This window comes from Coptis chinensis, chromosome 4 (genome assembly GCF_015680905.1).
Source record: "Coptis chinensis isolate HL-2020 chromosome 4, ASM1568090v1, whole genome shotgun sequence".
Classification (NCBI taxonomy): Eukaryota; Viridiplantae; Streptophyta; class Magnoliopsida; order Ranunculales; family Ranunculaceae; genus Coptis; species Coptis chinensis.
The window spans coordinates 85,898,337-85,920,069 of record NC_141459.1 but is presented as its reverse complement, the minus strand read 5'-3'; the positions used below and the strand labels follow the sequence as shown (position 1 = coordinate 85,920,069).

Genomic DNA, 21,733 nt, shown 5'->3' with positions numbered 1-21,733 from the left:
GTACCATCATGATGTTTACACTATATATTGTTCAAACGCATGAAGCTTTTAATCGCCCACAGGCGGATTATATTCATACGTCCAAAAAATAATTAAGGAGTGTTTTGTTTGCACGTAGACCAAGGATATCCACATATCTTGATTAGGAGAAACATCACTCTTTTTTTTATCACCTTGAATATGACGACCTTAGATGGTATAATGTGTAGAAATTATGGTGACTACCCACATGAGCACCTAAATTTTATGTCGTATATATTCATACATGTGTTGTTTTAATTAAAAGTTTTATTGTATCTCTATTTGCAGTTATCATACCTACCAATCTAAATTCGCATGCTACCTCTGTCACTAAGCTCAATGAAACCAACTTCTTAGAATGGAAAGAGCAAGTTGAGTTCACATTGGGGGTACTTGAACTGGATATGGCTCTTCTTAATGATAAGCCACCTCCACTTACTGCCGAAAGTACCACTGAGGAAAAGAATATCCTTAATACTTGGGAAAGGTCTGACAGACTAAGCATTATGTTTTTGTGAATGACTATTGCTACCAACATCAAAACATCCCTTCCTAAATCTGAGAATGCTAAGGACTACATGCAGTCCATTCAAGATATGTTTAAGACTGCAGACAAATCCATTGATGGGAAACCAATGGCAGATCTTACAACCATGAAGTTTGATGACACTCCCTCAATGCATGAGCATGTCATTAAGATGACCAACCTTGTAGCAAAACTAAAGAATTTGGGACTATCAGTGGATGAGGCTTTTCTCGTCCAATTTATCCTGAATAGTTTACCTCCTCAGTACGGGCCTTTCCAAATTTATTACAACACTATTACGGACAAGTGGACAATGAATGAATTGGCTAACAAACTAATTCAAGAGGAGGCCAGGCTGAATCAATAAGGTATTAAAGTAGCTCATCTCGTTCAAGGAGCTGGACACAAAGCTGAGAGAAAACATAATTCAGGCCATAAAAGGGAACCACCCAGATCTAATGAGGCTAGTCAAAACCCCAAGAAGACAAAGAAGGAAGACGTATGCAAATTTTGCAAGAAACCTGGACACTTTCAGGCAGACTGCACTAAACGCAAAGAATGGTTCGAAAAGAAAGGTAACCCCATGGGTTTCATAAGTTATTTCGAATCAAATCTTACTTATGCTTCTTCTAATATTGACACCGGTGCTAATGTTCATGTTTCCAACTCAATACAAGGATTCCTTACGATCCAAACCACAAACCCAAGTGAGAACTTTCTCTTCATGGGAAACAAAGACAAAGCTCCATTTAAAGCTATTAGAACCTTTCATCTTGTTTTAGATAGCGGTTATCAGTTAAACTTATGTCAAACTCTTTATGTTCCGTCTATTTCCCGTAATTTGGTTTCAGTAAGTGCACTTGATAAAGTTGGTTATTCGTTTGAAGTAAGAAATGGTATTTTCAGCTTATTCAAAAATTCTAGTCGAATTGGTTCTGGAATTTTGATTGAAGGTCTATACAAGTTTCATCTTGATAATCAAATTGCTGAAACCTATCTTACCCTGCATTCTAAGGAAACAAAACGAGAGTCATCTTGAAATGACTCTTATTTCTTGTGGCATAAAAGATAGGGTCACATATCCAGTGAAAGAATCAAACGATTAGTAAAAGATGGTGTCCTTTCGGAGCTAAATTTTACTAATATTAAAGTATGTGTGGATTGTATTAAAGGAAAAACAACAACACACACAAAGAAAGGAGCCACAAGAAGTACCCAGCTTCTTGAAATAATTCATACAGATATTTGCGGACCTTTTGACGTTCCAACTTTTGGGAGAGAAAAGTATTTCATTGCCTTTATATTGATGATTACTCACGTTAATATTATCTATACTTGTTGCATGACAAATCTCAGTCTGTAGATGTTGTACAAGTGTTCATTACTGAAGTCGAATGACAACTAGACAGAAAAGTGAAAATCATAAGATCTGATAGAGGTGGTGAGTTTTATGGAAGGCATGACGAAACAGGACAACATCCTGGACCTTTTGCAAAACTACTCCAAAAGCTTGGAATTGTTGCCCAATACACAACGCCTAGTTCCCCATGGCAGAATGGTGTAGCTGAAAGGCAAAATCGTACATATATGGAAATGGTTAGATCCATGATGAGTCATGCTAGCTTATCTATATGACTATATCCTTGTGGATGGATGCCTTACGCACAGCTGTTTATATCTTGAATAGGGTTCCCAGTAAGGTAGTTCTAAAAACACTTTTTGAACTATGGAAAGGATGGAAACCTAGTTTAAGACATCTCCAAGTATGGGGTTGTCCAGCTGAGGCTAGAATCTACAATCCACATGAAAAGAAATTGGACTTTAAAATGATTAGTGGTTACTTTATAGGTTACCTAGAAAAGTTCAAAGGATTTAGGTTCTACTGTCCTAATCATAGTACGAGAATTGTTGAAACCAATAATGTCAAATTCTTTGAGAATGGCAAAATTAGTGGGAGTAATAAAACTCAAGATGTGATCATTCAGGAAATAAGGGTACCTATTATTTTTCCCTCTATTCCGAAAGATGTTGGAAACCCTCTCGTTGTTGAACCTTTTCACAATAAGGAAAACCCAATAAATGATCAACAACTCCATAATGATATTATCGCCAACCAACACATGGATGAAGCACCAGAGGAACCAGCATTAAGAAGGTCTCAAAGAGAAAAGAGATCCGCTATTTCCAATGATTACATGCTTTACCAAGTTGAATCTGAAGAATAGAGAGATCCGTTTTCTTATTCACAAACCATTAAGGATGTTAATTCTAGTAAATGGATTGATGCCATGAAGGATGAACTGAAATCTATGGATGAAAATAAAGTATGGAAAGTTGTTCAATTGCCTCCAGGACACAAACCAGTTGGTAGTAAATGGGTCTTCAAGACCAAACACAACTGTAAAGGCAATATTGAACGATATAAAGCTAGACTTGTTGCCAAAGGTTTCAATCAGAAAGAAGACATTGATTATACTAAGACATTTTCCCCTGTGTCCAGGAAGGATTCTCTTAGAATCATCATGGCATTAGTAGCTCACTATGACCTTGAGTTACATTAAATGGATGTGAAAACCACCTTTCTTAAGGGAAACTTAGACGAAGAAGTCTACATGAGTCAACCTGAAGGCTTCAAATTGAAGGTCAGGAAGACATGGTCTGCAAACTTAAGAAATCAATATATGGACTGAAACAAGCTTCGAGGCAGTGGTATCTAAAGTTTCATGAAATCATTACTCAATTCGATTCCAAAGAAAACATAGTTAACCTTGCATATATCTCAAGATCAGTGGGAGTAAGTTTATATTTTTGGGTGTTGATGACATATTACTGGCTAGTAGCAACCTTGGTTTATTACATGCTACAAAGGATTATCTCTTTGAGAATTTTGAAATGAAAGATATGGGTGAGGCTTCTTATGTGATAGGAATAGAAATATTATGTGACAGGTCACTTGGCATTTTGAGATTGTCTCAGAAAGCATATATTGACAAAGTTCTAGAGCGATTTGGCATGATGACTTGTTCCTCTAGCCCTGTTCCACTACATAAAGGAGACAAGCTTGATCTTGAGCAGTGTCCACAGAACCCTTTGGAACGTAAAGAAATGGGAAAATATCCGTATGCTTCTCTTGTAGGGAGTTTGATGTATGCACAGGTCTGTACTAGACCTGACATTAGTCATGTTGTTGGCATGCTGGGCAGATTTTAGAGTAACCTAGGAATTGCTCATTGGAAAGCTGCAAAGAAAGTGCTGAGATACCTCAAAGGAACAAGAAATTATATGCTCACATACAAAAAATCAAATCACTACAGGTGATTGGTTATTCAGATCAGATTTTGCTGGATGTCCTGACACTAGACTTTGCACTCTTGGCTATGTGTATCTCTTATGTGGAGGTGCAATATCATGGAAAAGCCAGAAATCTAAGTTGCTTTACACATCCACCATGATGGCTGAATACGTGGCATGTTATGAGGCTACAATTCAGGGAACATGGTTGCACAATTTTGTCTCTCAATTCGACGCTTTGAGTTTCATCTCTAAGCCATTAACACTCTATTGTGACAATGAAGCTGCAACCTTCTTCTCTAAGCATGACAGGATATCTAAGGGAGCCAAACACATGGACCTTAAATTTCTATCACTGAAGCAAGATGTTAAATTAAAGAAAATTGTCATTGAGTTTATACGTACAGATTACATGGTTGCAGACATATTCACGAAATGACTACCTCCAAAGACATTTCAGGGACATACTGAAAGCATGGGTCTTGAAGATAGTTCTTAATTATCATTTTCTGCTTTTATTTCTGTACTTGTATTTGACATTTATTGAGCTCTTAAAGCAATTCTACATCTGCTATTTATGTTTTCCATTGTGCACACATTTACGTTTGGATGAATGATAACATAAATAGTCTTTAAACAAAGACATTATGAGACCATTACGTAAATCTCCTATTACGGTCTAACTATGAAAGTTGTAAATGACGTAGTACATGGAAGTAAGCATGTTAAAAAATAATGTGTGAGCACCATGACTCCCATTGACAACCAAATTAGCCACGACACTTATGAAAACCGACTAAAGAAATGTTTAGCATATAATGTGCGCCTTATGATTCCTAAAATGAAATCACTGATGGATCTTCCTATTGACCAAGTGGGAGACTGTAAGGATTATATTTTCTTTCCTTCCCCTAAATATGGTAATTATAGGAAATCCAATATTTTAGGATATATGCTAAATATCGGTTTCTATCTTGCACAATATTGTGCAATATCCTCTGCCTTGATGGACGGTTGAGATTAAGGAAACCCTAATTGGTAGAATCGGTCCTCTCTCCACCTATAAGTAAAAGCTTTTGTTCATCACAAAACTACTTCACAAAATTCAACACATTAAGATTTGTAGGCAAGAGAGAGAGAAACAGATCTATTCTCTGGCGATTAAAGCATTCAATCAATAACAACATCAGACAGCAGGATTGGCAAGCTCTCTGCATCAGGATGTCTGGAGGTAACACTTACATTGTTTTTTTTATTAATCGTACATGTGATTATTATGTAGTTCACGATCTTAGGATTCATGTTAAGAAATATCTAACATATGCTACTCTTGAAGATATTGCTCTATTCCACCTGCTCATCAGTCATCACGAATCATGGCTTAACTTTGTTACTAAAGGAATGTGCAATGTTTTAGAGTTTGATGGCTCGATTAGCAAGTTATTTCAACCTTGACTCACAACGCAATTTGCTCCTTCGGCTATTCAATTCCCTGCAAAAAAGCTTGTTGTTGCCTAAAATCCTCTGCATAGAGCTCCCAACACTTGCCCAGTTGCCCTTGCTCATCTGATCCATATATGTACTCTATAACAAAATCAACTATAAGTGTTCAATTCAATAAAGTTCTTAGAATATATAGAGAGTGTTCACCATCATTATTGAACTTATACTGCCCTTAGATCTATAGTTCAACATAGTTGAGCCATAAAAGGATTTTCTACTTACATTTATTTGAGTTATTATAGCTCTTACTATATCGAAACAAATTATGTTTCTAGCCTTCCAAGTCTCGATTCAAGTTTCACGTACCCCTGAGGCATAAAGATCCAATGTGGAGGACCTGGACGCCTTACGACCCTTGCCAATTGTGTGCTTTACGTTATTAAATTCAAACTTGAAGTTGAATAGGTAACCTGCTGGCTATCTCCATAGTCCACACAAACCTTGAAACCCCAATGAGTGGTGGTAAGTAGTATCAATTGTCTCTGTGCACACGTGGTATCTTGATGCCAGTCCGACGCCCTTTTTTTGTATCACTAAGTCTATAAGGACTCTGACATGACAACTTTTCCATCCTAACCATGAAATTAAGCTTGGAATGAACTACTCTTGCAGTGTTAGTCCACATTAGATTATGAGTTCTCTTTCTTATCGACTCATGCGTGAAGACCTATAGGCCGTAGGCATAGATTGTTTCTGATTTAAGCTAAACCTGCCCATTATATGAACTTCAAAAAAACTCCACCATGAAAAACAATGAATTAGAAGCTGATTTTTGGTGGAGATGTTCTCCCCATAATATAGATCATCCTTAGAAAAAATCAATACATTTGAAGATATCTATACGTATCAAAATTAGCTTATAATGTTACAAAATTATCAAACGGTCTAGATTTTTCAAATTTCAAAACAACTTTTGATAAGGTTAAACATTTTCGTTTGGGTTGATTTTTTGTAGGGAGATTCTCTATTATGAGAAGACTATCTTCATAAAAAAAAAATCAGCCCTAAATTTATCTTATAAATCCACTTTTGGTGGTGGAGTTCATATAACGGGCTCGTTATATGGCCGAAATAAGTGACACACTAAACACATGTATAAATAATAGCCTAATACTACACTTAACGGTACAAAAATAATAATTTATTCAAGTGCATAGACGGAAAGAATTGCAAATATAGGACCATTCGAAACATAACAAAAAACCACTTATATCACCATACCAAAATAGGACATACCTAACGGTCAAAAACCGTTACTAAAAATATTTGTAACGGTTTTTTTGCGTCCCAATTTGGGCGTTGCTAATTCGTTATTAATATTCGTAATGGTTCAGAACCGTTACATAATTATTTATTGTAACGGTTTTTTCCATAACTAAAAATATTTGCTAACGGTTTTCTTTGCTCAATTGTGTTACTCTTTTGTAACGGTTTTATAAAGTTAGTAACGCTTTTTTGTGTTACTGATTTATAAAATTTGTAACGGTTAATTTTCTTTTGGTAACGGTTTTGCTACTTCGTAAGTGTTACTCATTGCAAAGATTCGTTACGGTTTTCTACCGTTACAAAACTATTCCATATGTAAAAAAAAAAAAAATTCCCCCAAAACCACCATTTTTGGGAGACTACTGAACCTGTATAAAGATGCCCCCACTTATTGGGTATTCTGCAATCGTCCATAACATAAACAAGAAATCTCACAAGTACATTCAATCACATAATCTTTTATTAAAATAACATCACCAAAACCTTTTTCATAAATAGGACTTGCCATGAATGAAATACACATTGTTTTCCAATAAATGGGACTTGTTTTAAACTCAAGCTCTCAAACGTCATTTGTACAGATGTCCCACCTTCAGTAGTTGCAAGCATCAGGGGATAACTTTGGGATGGTATCATAAAAAAGGTCCCTTTCATCATATACACCAATAAAAATAAATAAAAGATAGTCAGGCAATAGAAAACAAATATGTATAGATATATACTTATATCATATTCTTAAGTAGTAGCTCCTTATACTCAAACTACGGAATTCATAAAAGAGAGTATGGTAGCAGACTAGTAGCAATAGAAGCATAGTATATACATGAAAGTTTATGTAACGCCCCAAAACCCTATAACCTTGTCAGACACCTTGACGAAAGACATAAAAATTTCGGCAGAGTCTCCTTTGTATTTTCAACATTTCATAGATATAAATCCTGTCATAACCTGAAAATCAAATAATATACTTCCATAACATATATTAAAACCTCAGACCTCAGTTGTAAACCTAACTACTCAAATATATATTGATTCATAGAACCAGCTACTTAACCATCTCGACCAATGCCAGTTAAGTCAAATAACCAATCCTTGAATAAAAAAGACACCATAAATTATATACCAAAATTAAAATTAAAACAATATATACATCACTTCCACTTATATCAGTGTTATACACCTCTATTAGTTCCAATCAGAGATACCACACTTCGAATATATATACATCATACTTTCACACTACTCACATACCCATCTTCCAAAACAAAACTCGTGAATATTCCAACATCCGCATACAATTGTCACATATGAAACGAAAGAAAACCACACAAGGACCTTACCTTTCATTAACTGCTAGGTCTCCTATTGTTGCTCTACATCTACGTTCCGGAACGCTAAAGCTAGTTCCTCACTCAGAGGCATTTTAGTTCCTTATTCCTATAACAAAATAACTGAAGTAACATATACGCGATTATACACAATAACTACATTTAACATTATTTTTACCTTTAACCAAGTTAGTTTCATAGGGTAGACATAACACAAAAAACCAGTCCAATCAACACAAAAAGTCAGAACCAGCACATTCACTTGATCAAAGACAAAGTTCAAACCATGCTTGCTCAGTCAAAACCCACAAAATAATTACACCAAAAGAAATGACATTATCATGCTAGCCTATTCATGATTATGCAAGTACAAGGTCAATCTAAATCAAATTCTCTACACGAATAATATACTCACCATGCCATGCTTGGATTTCTTTTCCCGAAAACTTTCATCGCAAAATCACCGCCACCGATAATACATAATTTCTATGTATGCATCATTATTGGTTTTAAATAGTTCCCTTAAGAAAAGCTAAAATCAGCTCAATGATCCAAGAAAAAAACTACACCAACTATCACCATTAAAATTTTAAATCTACTATTAAGATTTTAAATCTACTATAAGAAATGTATAGTAACAATCTCCAAACATAACAACTGTACCTTGAAAGATCTTTCCATTTATTTCAACCTCATATGACTCCATGACCTCCTGGATTATTGCAGCGTCGACATCACACAAACCTACATCTATTCCAGCTTCCTTCAGGATATAAGAGAAACACCACATAACAGATATGATGTATGGACATTAATGTAGAGCAGAATAAATTACGACACATGAGCATATTGTTGTCATTAACCTTAATAATTACCATCCATAATACTAGAATATGCAATGCAGTTTACTTTCAGAGCTAGAAACTGGAAGAAGAAAAGGCACTACATACTAATTCCAAGTTCATATATGCATTCATTGTCGCGATGATACATCTAAAACATATAAAAAAGCAGAAATGGGTTGAGTGGCTAAGGTTTTATATCTTGAAATGTTAGTTGCTTTTTTTTAACATTAATTAAGTAAGTAAATATGCAAGGATGAGATGATTCTTTAAGTGTTCAAGAAGAATTCATTGCAAGATCAAACATTATCAACCAATGTAGAATTGTATGCAAAGACTGTAAAGAAATGGGATACCTTAATTCCAGTATTGGTTGCCTCTCGCGATGCCTTAAGTAACGGATCAAACATCGGATTAAAGGCTACTGTAAATGCCCAATCAACTATATGTCTTGGAAACATTAGGAATAGAAACAATGATATTTAATTTAAAAATAAAATATCTAATTTCCCAAAAAAAAGTAAAACCCCTAAATACATGTTTAGCCTTCCTTTGATTAGGTCCGATTAGCAACAGAAGAAAACTTTTGCCACATAATACTGGTAGACTGCTACAAGAATATAGCCTCACCTCAATTAGATGAACTATGATAATTAATAATGGATGTCGACACATAAAAAGTATAACATCTCATATAGAAAATAGAATGTCTCATGAGTTCTTTGTACTACGAAATTTTTTGTACTTTGAAATTTTTCTTTTTAATACAATTACCCTTAGCAAAAAAAAAAAATGTCTCATGAGTTGTTTCCTTGGATTAGTTTGGGATGGTGTCAAATGGATTTCAATATGATAAGTTAACGAGTAGTTAACAAAGAGAAACAACCAGCAACGTGTAATTTCAATATGATAAGTTAGCTTGGTACATGTCTGAGTCTCCACGACTCATCAGGCGCGACTTTTTAGTCACACGACTTTAGTTCCTTTTGGAGGAAACTTACTAATAAGCCTTTCAAATAAGGATCCAAGGGGGCTCCACGTCCTAGCCACCACTCCAAAGGAATGGCCCGCCGATGTTGCCAAACCGAAAAAATAGGAGTTAAGAAAGTAAAAGCCAAAGACAAGTCCGGATCTAGTGAGGAGCCGAGTTAAAGGCTGCAGAAGTTGAAGATCGATTCTTGCAAGGGGTTTAATAAAACTATATATGGTCACCACATAACGCGTATGGCCTTAAACTGCTTTTAAATCCACACGTTCTTAAAAGAAGGACAACTTACTTGGACTGAATATCAAAACAAGGATAGTTACCAATCAAAAGAATATAAATCTTGTATATATATATATATATATATATATATATATATATATATATATATATATGTGTGTGTGTGTGGGTATATGAAGAACGTGACACGTATTAGTCTCTAGTCTACAGTATATACACTTTACTGAATTAAAACCCAAGAAAGCAACAAACATTTACTTAATCAAAATCAAATCTATGAGTCTATAGTAAACAAAAGATCTATATGCAAATAATGAAGAATAGCTGGCAGGTGAAAAAAATAACAATAAAATTTTTAATGGCTCTCATGTTTGAACTACTAAACTAAGGAATCCCGTACCCAATGAAGTAACAACGCAATAGGTGAATGTAGTGGGAGAGACCTCCATTTATAGTAGTCCTTCCAACATCTCAACTGCATTGAGATTGGAATTACTGGTTCTGCATATTTATTTCAAAAATAAATTAACATGTTATTTGTGACAGAACCATAGAAAAAGTAAGAGATAAAATATACCACAGCAGGGGCATGAGTCACTGTGAAGGCTCCACTCATCATCAACCCTACCAATATAATAACACTTGTGAATACAAGGGAAGAAATAAAATTAGATGTATATGACAAATCTTCTAACACTCTAGATATAGTCCCCATGAGGAAATGTGTACACATTTGTATTTTCATATCCTCCAACAATGCGTACCCCATTTATTTGATCAATACATTTGCTTATGAAAGTTTCTTTAAAACTGCTTGGCGTGACTAACTTGAAAAAGAGACCATGAGTGCATCAAATATTAGTGGTACTGTGTTATAGACATCAAACATAAAAGTACGTGTGGGCATGTGGCCATGTGGGAGCACTAGACGAGGCAGTAGTCGAGCCATAGTTTCTCTCATGGGTGGGTATGATCAGAACCACGGTAAAAAGCTTTTCTTAATTTCTTAATCTAATACATGGTCAATAAAATATTGATTTTTTGAACTAAATGAAAACCTGATGTTCTTTTGATTTTACAAAATGCTACCAATCATTTCTCCTCTTGTTCTAAAGCAAAGACATTATGGATATTTGTCCAGATTGCCAGTCCCTAAGTCCCTTCATCACGGTCACCCACTGTAGTGATTTTGTCTCCCTCCATCTCACCAAAATGGTGGTCCAAATACAAAAGGAAAAATATTGTTCAAAACTGCGGTGCTTATAGCTTCAAAAAGGTGCTTTGAATCAATTCTCATAAAACAGTCCACCAAATCCTACTTTAAAAACTAAACAAAAAATACACAGTTGATCTCCTTGCCTAAAGCTAGTACAGTGGACATTCTTCACGGTGTGTATGGATTCCATGAAACTATATGAATAGTTGACATTTGGATTGGTGAAATTCTCAACTTCGATGATAAAAACCGAGAGCAAGTCTATTAAAATAACCTAGAGAAAATGCCTAAGTGATAAGATATGATTAACTCTTGTTGTTTCAAGCTATCATGAAGTCAACTTTCCTTGTTATTTATATGATTTGAGCTCCGTCTACATTTTCACTAGTGTTTACCTATACTAGAATATTGCTCCAACTTTGGCATTCGTTTAGACTACAGTTCCCACTTTCCCATTCCATCCTAAAGTAATCACCATACGGCAATGACAGATGGTACATGCAACTGCGCCATTAAGGATGCCCATTCATGTTCAATGTTCATAAACTTGTTGTAAACATTAAATGTACAAATCCATGTGAATAAACAGAACGATAAGAATTGTTAACCAACCTTGAATAACAAGATGAACTTGACCCCGAGCAATTACACTCGTATTTCCACATTCCTACTTTATGGAGACTCCTATCCATAAGAAACGAACGACTCCTCCTCTTTTCACATATCTACTACAGACATAACAAAAAATTAAAAAATTAATCCAATCCATAACAAGTGTGTGTGCTCAATCACATGATCATATAATTACCTGGACCGTTGCTTCCTTAGAGAATGTAAACAGGAAATCATGTAAGACATCGACACGTCTCATTTGTTGTTCTAATCTTTCACATTCTTCTTTATGTTCATTCCAATGTGACACCTGTACACCAAATGTTTAACAAACTCATTACAACATTCCAATAGTTCATTTGTGTTATTGAATTTATATGAATAAAAGACCTGATGAGAAGTGGAGCAATAAGCAACAACTCCACACTGACCGCAACGTCTCGTCGCTGCTCCGATGCAGTGTCCTGCAACGCTGCTGCTTCCTTTCGCTGCGCACTCCATTTTTTTTTTTTTTTTAGTGCGAAACTGCAAACCACTTCAACACTTCAGCTAAAAACTTTTGTTATATTGAAACAAAAAACAAAAATTTGAGTTCAGAAATTGAGGTAGTGAACTAAAAACGAAAATTGATAAAAGAGAGAGAGATACAAAAACTTGAGAGAGAGATGAGGGGGTTACCAAAACTTGAGAGAGATGCAACTCTTGCCGATTTTGAGAGAGATGCAGACTCTTCTTGTCAAATCATTCCCACCAAAGTCTCAATTTCCTTTTACACTAGGTTAGGGTTATGAAAAAAAAGAAATATTGGGCGGATAATGAAACCATCTTGGGGGATATATATTGATATATTGGGCGTGGGCAATCACCTTCTCTCTGAAAAATCATCTACGATGGTCACCGAAACCAGAAAAGACAACTTGTCTCGTCTCGTATTTGGGACGAAAACTAATGTCCTTGAGTCAACCTTAGTCAACTTGAAAAACAACTGCGACGGCTTAAGACAATTTAAGACGGCAATTATCGTTCTTAATTTAAGACGGGGTATATAGTCTTAAGAGTGTGTCCTATTTCTTGAATTCTGGTGTAGTAATTGTTCCACATTAAAGAAGTGTAAAACACACAAGCTTAAGAGAAGAAGCAATTTAGGCAAAGTGAACTCTATTTCCAGAATTTCAATGGAAAGGATTTTGGGGTGGGAACTGTTTTGGGGTATAACCCCAACTCTAGGAACAAAAATAAAGTTAGATCTAACTATGCTAGCCATGAATCAATACTTGACTAAGTGAAAGAAAACAAATATGAAAGCACTTACTTTGGCCACGACTTAATGCCTAAATTCAGCCAACATACAATACTACGGTTTCATTCAGATGGATCCCTTCCACCTACAAAGGCTGAAAAACACCATATAGGCAACCCCATCACCATCTTCTCCATCACTCCATTAATTAACTCTCTCCCTTCAAGTGTTAGCTTTCATAAGGAATTAACTAGACGAGTCAAAAGTAATTACAGCCTCACTTTTATGACCTAAACACATAGAATGTGAAGCACATTATCTGGCACAAGTTAAGCATCTAGAAAACACATTTGAGTCAAATCATTAAACATGTTGCAAATGTAAAGGGAGAACAATCCGCTCATAAATTTAAATAAGTATCCCCAATCAAAATTGCATTAAGCAAAATCTATCAAAATATATGATTAAGTAACCCCAATCAAATATGAATTTGTAACCAAATATTTCAATCAAAATATAAGCTTGAAAATAAAAATCTTATCATTAAATGATATGAAAAATCTTTAATAAAATAACCATCACTGAATCTAATAACATACATTCATAAACTCGGTCAACCACATACCTGTTAAGTTTAGAAGATACCCACCTGTGGAGGATGGGTAGAAAATTTTAAACTTTTCACCAAGGTTCCACTTCTCAGCAAAAGCCCTTCAATATTTAGCAATGATCAGTAGCTGACCTGCAATCATAAAAGATCAGCAACAACACCAAATCAAAATCAAAACGGACAGAGGAAAAAAAAATTGAAACCAAGTATATTAAAATTAAACAACTCTGGTAAGTGTTTTGTCTGACTAAGAGATCAAAACAAAACAAGATTTATGGCAGTTAAGAAGAAAACTTAGAGCTCTTCAACAACTAACACAAAACCTTAATACACAAAACCTTAATTCCAAAATTGAAAATTTGAGCGACAAAATCGATAGTTCTTATCATAAACACAGTAATTCGTTTTCCAACACATCCTCTAAAACCTTAAGTATGCAAAAACAAAAACGAGAATTTATACGAAAAGGAAGACGGAAAAAATCCAGATTTTCACAATGTCTAAACAAATAAAGAAGAAAAGAGAGATGATCAGAATAAAGAAAGAACCTTTATCTATAAGACATAGCGGTCATGATTTGAGCAGCCTTTTATCTGATAAACTGACGAGAGGGAGATGAGCATGGGCTTCAGACTCATTAGGATTTAGCTTTGGAATTATGTTTCTTTTTTATTTTATTTCTAATTTTTGACGTTTCCAACGGCAAGCATGTGTTAGTATACCGTAAGAAAATAATTAAACTAATTGTTCGATATTCACAAACGGAAAACTATGATTGCTTACGCTTACCTACCGTTAGCACACTACTAACGGTTAGAAACCGTTAGAATGTCAAAATTATGTGCGTTACAAAATCACCCAAATGGTGTAGTGTATGGTAAACTAGCTAGGGTTAAATGCATAGATGGGTAATGAATTATACATGAAATCAAACATTGGTGTATAAACTTTTTTTTGCAAATTTAGGTAACAAAGTGTACCACGTTTTGCAACATTGGGTTTTGTTTCACTTTTGTCCAATTTTTTCATATGTGTCATTTGCTTGTAAGAAATAATATTCACCGTCAATGTAGAAATATAATTGCATAACCAGCCTTCACAAAATACCAGCAACATCACCTATGAGTCATTGTAATAATTGATTCCGCATAAAGAGAACTATCCCAAATTTAATGGTATTTTAGGTTTTGGTCCTCCTAAATAATTGGTATTTGGGGTTTGGTCTGCACTAATTGGCTTATTAGGCTTTGGTCATTCTGATTAACAATCAACCAAATTGACACGTGCCTCTTTTGAGTGTGGGTTAATAAATTTGTGTGTTATTGTTTTCTTGAATCTAATCGTACTTCATGATTTTTTTACACAGTGGGACATGACTGCCAAATTGTATAGATTAACTTGATATAAACCATTGTTATGACAGATACGTGTATTATTACAATCTTAACAATACAGTAGGAAAGAACGGGAAACTAAACTAAACTCTTCCACTTTCTTTCGGGGTTTTTTAGGTTTTGGTCCTCCTAAATAATCAATATTTGGGGTTTGATCTTTCCAAACTAATCGATCCTAATACTTGTTTATTTATTTTTTGGGTCTTTTAGGTTTTGGTCCTCGTAAATAATTGGTATTTAGAGTTTGGTCTACACTAATCGTTTTATTAGGTTTTGGTCCTCCTGACTAACAATCAACAAATAGTCAACTTGGTTAACTGTTAGTCAGAAGACCAAAACCTAATAAGCCGATTAGTGCGGACCAAATCCCAATTATTTAGGAGGACCAAAACCTAAAAGACCCTTTTAATTGAAGCCCATAAAATTTGATTGAAAGTCCAAAGCCCAAGTCACAATTAAATGATCTCGACCGCTAATTCGGTTTTAGTTTGGTGTTTTTCAGGATCCTCTCACTAACGTTTTTTTCCATCATCTAAGAGGTGTCAAATTTGGTATTAATTCTAATTAATTATTTAATTAATGGTGGCGGTATTGACACCCTACTTTATGGGACTAGCACTCTTTTGAATGATATATGACATATATTATTCATTTTCTGAAGAGAAAAATGAGTGATATATGACATATATCATTAAAAAAGGAGTGCTAGTCCCTAAAGTGGGTGCCAATACCGCCGCCCCACCTTAATTAATTAAAAATGAATCTAGAGGGTGCATGTGTCCCCAATCAAACACAAATCCCAACCATTTGAGTCGCCGATCCACACTAACATCTCTCACCAAAACCGCTGCTATTTAAAGAGTTGTTTTGTATGACGTATTCATTTTTACCCTTTGTTATATTAAACCCTCTCAAAACCCTCAAAAGAAAATCTTCTGATCCAAAACATTCAGACTACTCCTTGCAAATGGCTGCTGCTGCTACTAGCATGAGATCCGCTTTCCGTACGTTCCGAACCACAGCCTCAAAGCTCAACACCACTACTGCATCCAAACCCAAACCCACTTTCAGCCTCCCCAAACAAAACCCGCTCTCATCAACCCGCATCCTCAGGTATGGGCTTAAACTTTTGACCCAACATCTTATTCATACGAAAAATGTTAATTTTCTTGTTTTCAGGTCTCCTGTGGAACTGAGTTGTTGTGTGGAATCATTAATGCCATTTCACACTGCCACTTCTTCTTCGTTATTAATTTCATTAATCTCCGTTTCTCGTCAGTCTTGCTGGCTTCCTGAAGGTATCCCCTCTTTTTACCCATCTTACTTACTTTTTTATTTGTATATTTATATTTCTTTATTTGTGTTATAGGATTTGGAAATGATTGTTTGTGTATGAAATGATATGATTGATTGTGGATCTCATGTGTTATTGAATGAAAAAGAAAATGTGTGATTTATATATTGAAGTTTTGTTTTTTTTTTTTAATTGAGTAGATTCCTGATGAATTTCACACCCCAAGTTGGATCACATCTTCCAGTTGTACAATCAAAAAGTAAGTCAGGCTTGATTTAGGACCTTAAATTTTTCTTCTTTTTTGAAACCTAATGACCTAATGCATTGCTTGGATCCCAACACTAGTCTAGCGTTGTGGGGTTGGGTTCGGAGGTTCAATTCCAATATTCGTCGAGAGCGTTGTGGGGTTGGGTTCGGAGGTTCAATTCCAATATTCGTCGAGGAACGAGCGAGTTAAGATAAGGGTTGGGGCTGTGGCATTCTTTAAAACTTGTATAGATTGCTACTAAGTTTTCACATATCAACTACGCAAACTGACTTTCCAGTTCAATTGTCATAACTTTCATTGTTTTGTTTTTCTCTCTCCTGGTCGGAGATTCTTTTGACTCTCATTTTCCAGTTCTTTTCCATTTTGATAGAAAATATATACTTCTATTTTTCCTCTTGTAGGACAAGACAAGACTAGATGATGAGAAAGCATAAAGTGGACTGACATGGATACTTTTTCTAAACCTAGCTTTGAAATTCTTAGGGAAAGGATCTGTAGGATTAGGTGAGAAGACTTCCGTTTTTTCTATGTACTTTAAATTTTAAAACATCTGGGGAAAACCAAAATTTTTGTTTGTTGTAAACTTAATAAATGAATGACCTTATGGATTCGTTGGCATTTTGTCTGAGGAAGTTTTTCATCCATCTTGTGGGTGTTCCTTCCATAGTTGTATTATAGTAAGGGGATTAATTCAAGTTTACCTTGATGATTGTATAATATTTCTTTAGATTTCTGTTATTGAACCCATGAATGGTAATGGTAGAAAAGAAAGGAGCAGCTAATGCTTTGCAGCGTAGTTTATCATATAAATATAATGCATGATCTTTGTTGTCAAATGCTTGGCAAGGTGGTGGAGGTTTTTGAACATGGGCAGAAGGCGACGCCTTTGACAACATATAGAATGTGTTTCTTTTAATTCAGAAGTTGAGTACTTGAGTGCCTGAACTTAGGTCATTGAATCACCTCAATACCACCTCTAACTCTTCTTCTCCAAGACGCAGACTAGCTATTTATAGGTTAGTGTTTCGGGATTTTTAGAATTTGTGTAGGTCTTTTAGCCCTTTCTAAGTTATTGTTCTTTTTTTTTTTTTTTTTTTTTTCCTGATCCGCCCAGTTAACTGAGATGGCATCCTAAATAAATGGAGTCGTAGGCTAGTCGCCAAGGCATCGCCTAGCACCTTGGATGGTTTTTGAAACACTGTCTTGGGAAAAGATGTGAGCTTCGACTGATATGAAATAAAAAACCTGTTTTGAGTTTTTGACCCAACTAGCTAACTTTTTCTGGACTTCCCTTGTGTTTTCTCTTTTGTTAAGTGAAACCCAGGATATACATACTCAACTATAGCTTCCCCCTTTCCCTCCTGTATATTTTTGTTTGCATGCTTTCTAAGATAGCATCATTCTGCTTCACTTTGTTCAATCAGATTGCAATGATGACGTGTGATAAAAGCCCGTGGATTCAAGCACACTTTTGTCTTCTAAACTGCTTTATTAGATGGGATGCCTGATAGATTAGAAGTATCAAATGAGGTGTGAGACATCTGAGTTAGTGTTGTGAGCTCTCAGACATAGATCTAGTAACTTCTATTGGGTCCAAGCGAATTTCTTTGACAATAAATGTCCTTTGTAGTTGAATTTGAAGTGAGCCTTGGAGAGTATACATTGTCACAGATATGTGAACTATAAGTTTCAATTGAAGATACTGATTTATTATGATGTTTTTGTTCATTTGATTACTTTAGTTGATTACTGATCTGGTGTTATTCAATCAGCATGCGGTGATGACTATTGACTACTTTCAGTTGAATCAGGTTGAGTTTTGTGTACAAAATTCCGTGCATTCTATGACAAGGAATTGTAATAAATCTAGGAGCATTTGAGCCGCTGGTTTGAAGTTTAACCTCAATAAAGTAGTTACCGTTTGAACGCTTTCTCTAGATATATGGAATTTTTTCATGAGTGTCTTGTCATTACTTTGAGCCTCTAAGAAATCCATAAGAAATAAAATTTAATGTTTTGATTATGATGGTTGAGTTTTGGAACAAATTGTGTAAACCTTTCTTTAATAGTAATCAAACTAATTCAATAGCATCGTCATAGCTATCATTTTTAAAAATGGCAATTCATTTTTCTTTATATCTTATGATATGTGTAACTACTTGGAAAAGTTCAAGAGAAGGGCACATGATGGACTTTTGCAGGTAAAGCTTTTTACTTTCTGTTGGAACTCACTTTTTCTCCTGTTTGCGAATAAATTTAAATGCATGCATTTCATGCTTTGGGAGCAGTTTAATAACTCAAAATATATGTTACAAGGATCGCAAGGTTATCGAATAGCACGGGAACTGGGTATGCCACCTATATTTTCCTTTTATTTTCTTAATTTTTGAGGCCTATGGCTATGGCTCAAGATTTGCCATAGGAGATTGTTGCTTTCATATTTCAAATTCTATTCAGAATGCATAATAAGCTCTTTAGGAGTTTGCTCTATAGATTGTGAGTTTGGAAGAAAAGTTCAGTGTGATTTCTGAACCTCATTGATCCTCGTGACCAAATTCACTTTTAACACCACACAAACTAGACCACGTGGGTCTCAATCCATGTGGTGCCTTATGTGTGATTCTGCCTAGCGTTTGTTTTGGTGACGAGGCACATGACACCTTATGATAGTGTGGCCTCAGGCGGCAGAGTAACTTGGCATTCTGTGCCCTTCCTCACCACTAATTGTTTGTTCACTACTTTTTGGTGTGCATAATCATTAGAGATGCCCTAGTGTTTTAGTGTGTTAGTGTGTTTTGTATTAGTGCCAAATTTTCTAATGGATAGATTATCCATATTCAACTAAGTATTAGGATCTTGAGGGCTTAGATGAGTCAGAGTTTGTTCTTGATCTTCTTGTTTATGGATCTGTCTTTGATTTTTCAACTTTGTGTTTGTTTTTTGTGCTTTTTATTTTCCTCAAGAGTTTGAACTTCCATGTGTAACATAAATGATTGTAGTGCTCTAATGTTAAACTTTTACCATCATTCAAACTAGCTGTAGCGTAATTACAAAACATATTCCATCAACACACACCACTCCAAACTTCTGTGCTTGATTGGCGGTCAGCAGACCTCCCCCCCCCCACCACCACCACCACCACCACACACACACCACCACCATCCCACACACACACCACTCAAAAGAAACCATTTTGTAGGTAACTGTGCTGTCTGAATGTAGAAAGATCTCATAAGAAATTCTTCTTCAACCTATTAAAAGGTAAAAATCAAGTATAGACACTAACTTGGATAGAAGATGCTGAAACACATTTGCACCTTTGAAAGAATGTTGTAGGGAAACTTTCAACTCAATATATCACATTAGTTCTTGACATGTCTTCTGTAATTATTATCCTCAGCTCCGTGATTCTTTGCTTTTTTTACTTGGATTTTGTTTGTAGGACCGTGATTCTTAGCTTTTTGACTTGGATTTTATTTGTAGGACTGTGATGAACCCTCTTCATTATCAAGATTGCTGATTGAAGACTACTTCACCTATTATTATGTTTATGTTTGAACTTTGAACTGAACCGTTGTTTTTAAAAGGAGGCTTAAAGTACCTGCCATGTAACCAACAACATTAATTTTAACATAGAATGAATTCAGTTTTTCTGAATATCATATTGGGTTATTCTATACGATATTACGATATTAATAGCATCTATATTTATGTTTCTTGTATTGTAGATGGATGATTATAATCTGTTGGTTGCTGGTTTACATATGAAAGGGAGCATTCCAAGGATTTTACTTGGGTGTGAAAAATTGGGGATGTGCCTGTATGTTCGGAAAAAGGGTAGAGTACGGCAGTAGGTTCATATCTGATTTAAGTCTTCAAACAATGAGAATATTAGTCGTTTCTCTGAACGCTTTAATGCTTCAAATTTTTTTAGTTTGTTCCTTATACTTCTTTTAATATTAGAATTTGACATTGCAAGTGACTTTGCTGTACAATCTAGAAGAAAGTATGATATTTTCTTTCCTCTGAAACTTGCTTTTGTTTCCATAATAAAAACATTGGTCTTGTACAATTCAGACCATTGAGAAAATTGGGAACTCTTTGGCCTCGCACTTTTGATTGAGGGCTTATGTAAAGTATGCGTAGGAGTTGATGAAAGCTGAGTCTTGGTGACAGAACCATAGAAGGGATGAGGAGCATTTAGGACCTTGAGTGTCTTTAACTTGATTTTTATGAAGAGTCATGGATGTTATTTTGTATATATATGGCTCCAAATATCCTCGTAATAAATGAGGATGGAATTTCTTTTTACCATTTTTTTTTCTTATTTTTTTCATTCTTTTTGCTTCCCTATTCTTTATTGCCAACAAATAAGTGCTGGATTCTCTTTGCTCTGCTCATGTTTTCTTCTTTTTCATTTTCTTTTTTATATGTTTGCAGTTAGCATGGAAAGGTGAAAAAATAGAGTCCTGTGACCTATTGTGAAACCTTAGACAGGTTTTGATTGGTTAAAATTTGCTCTGAACATATCATTACTGCAAACGGTTTTCATGTGGAAGTACGAATAACATCTTTTGAACAATAAGTGTTCACAGTATCGGATTTATTTTTTCACCTGATAATTTGAGTCGTAAGTTATTCAACCGAATAAGCTGGCCTGCTTTGATATTCTGTAACTTAATTGTAGTTGAAGCTGAAGAATTTTTCAAGCCTTTTGAATAATAATTGTACACAGTATCGGATTTGTATTTTCAGCAGACAATTTGTATCGTAAGTTATTCAACCTAATACGCTGGCTGCTTTGTGACTCTGTAACTTAATTGTAGCTGTAGCTGAAGAATTTTTCAAGCTGTTTGTATAGATTGCGTAGTGTCTGGTTACTAAGTTCCCTAGTCCAGTTTGGATTTGTAAGCATTGCGTAGATAATCATTGTATGTATCTTACAAAGCTTCCATCATGATTGCCTAAGTAGTTGTTGACTTGTTGCATTTGAAACGGTGAAAACAGGCTGTGGCATTGATGGATGGTGATACAAACAAAAGACTGCAAATATTAGAACGGTTATTGCGCAAGTTCTTCCTTTTGCCTTAGATTTAG

The 21,733-nt window shown here is 35.1% G+C and overlaps 3 protein-coding genes and 1 long non-coding RNA gene across 9 annotated transcripts; 3 read left to right on the top strand and 1 right to left on the bottom strand.

Annotated features, from left to right (window-relative positions):
• The first annotated feature begins 539 nt into the window (after window positions 1-539).
• Window positions 540-914, top strand: LOC147505316 (uncharacterized). Its single transcript, XM_086605513.1, has one exon. The coding sequence runs from the start codon at window positions 540-542 to the stop codon at window positions 912-914; it is 375 nt and encodes a 124-aa protein (XP_086461639.1).
• Window positions 915-5,318: 4,404 nt separating this feature from the next.
• LOC147505315 (uncharacterized) lies at window positions 5,319-12,331 on the bottom strand. Its single transcript, XM_086605512.1, has 7 exons — window positions 12,221-12,331; window positions 12,027-12,140; window positions 11,831-11,943; window positions 10,580-10,626; window positions 10,403-10,503; window positions 8,599-8,698; window positions 5,319-5,422 (listed from the first exon to the last, which is right to left on the bottom strand). The coding sequence occupies exons 1-7, from the start codon at window positions 12,329-12,331 to the stop codon at window positions 5,319-5,321; spliced, it is 690 nt and encodes a 229-aa protein (XP_086461638.1).
• Window positions 12,332-15,948: 3,617 nt separating this feature from the next.
• LOC147505313 (protein NUCLEAR FUSION DEFECTIVE 6, mitochondrial-like) lies at window positions 15,949-21,498 on the top strand. 6 transcript variants are annotated; one of them, XR_015193269.1, is made up of 4 exons: window positions 15,949-16,187; window positions 16,254-16,372; window positions 20,365-20,473; window positions 21,077-21,498. XR_015193269.1 is itself a non-coding variant. In XM_086557894.1 (3 exons), exons 1-3 carry the CDS (start codon window positions 16,042-16,044, stop codon window positions 21,091-21,093), a joined length of 282 nt encoding a protein of 93 aa, XP_086414020.1. In that variant the 5' UTR covers window positions 15,949-16,041; the 3' UTR covers window positions 21,094-21,498. The 6 variants fall into 6 exon arrangements, 3 of the variants coding, with proteins under 3 accessions (XP_086414020.1, XP_086414022.1, XP_086414021.1); XR_015193268.1 differs by having other exon boundaries at window positions 20,365-20,486; XR_015193267.1 differs by having other exon boundaries at window positions 20,365-20,490.
• On the top strand, window positions 16,569-18,385 carry LOC147505314 (uncharacterized). Its single transcript, XR_015193270.1, has 3 exons — window positions 16,569-16,627; window positions 17,038-17,652; window positions 18,061-18,385. It is a non-coding gene; the product is annotated as an uncharacterized LOC147505314 (long non-coding RNA).
• Window positions 21,499-21,733: the final 235 nt, after the last annotated feature.

Excerpts from the sequence above, each read along its gene's own strand:
- LOC147505316 (XM_086605513.1), top strand. The coding sequence starts at position 540 with ATGACTATTGCTACCAACATCAAAACATCCCTTCCTAAATCTGAGAAT.
- LOC147505315 (XM_086605512.1), bottom strand. The coding sequence starts at position 12,331 with ATGGAGTGCGCAGCGAAAGGAAGCAGCAGCGTTGCAGGACACTGCATC. Across the intron at positions 12,141-12,220 it reads ATTGCTCCACTTCTCATCAG|GTGTCACATTGGAATGAACA; the intron begins GTCTTTTATTCA and ends TTTGGTGTACAG. Across the intron at positions 10,504-10,579 it reads TGACTCATGCCCCTGCTGTG|AACCAGTAATTCCAATCTCA; the intron begins GTATATTTTATC and ends ATAAATATGCAG.
- LOC147505313 (XM_086557894.1), top strand. The coding sequence starts at position 16,042 with ATGGCTGCTGCTGCTACTAGCATGAGATCCGCTTTCCGTACGTTCCGA. Across the intron at positions 16,188-16,253 it reads TCATCAACCCGCATCCTCAG|GTCTCCTGTGGAACTGAGTT; the intron begins GTATGGGCTTAA and ends TCTTGTTTTCAG.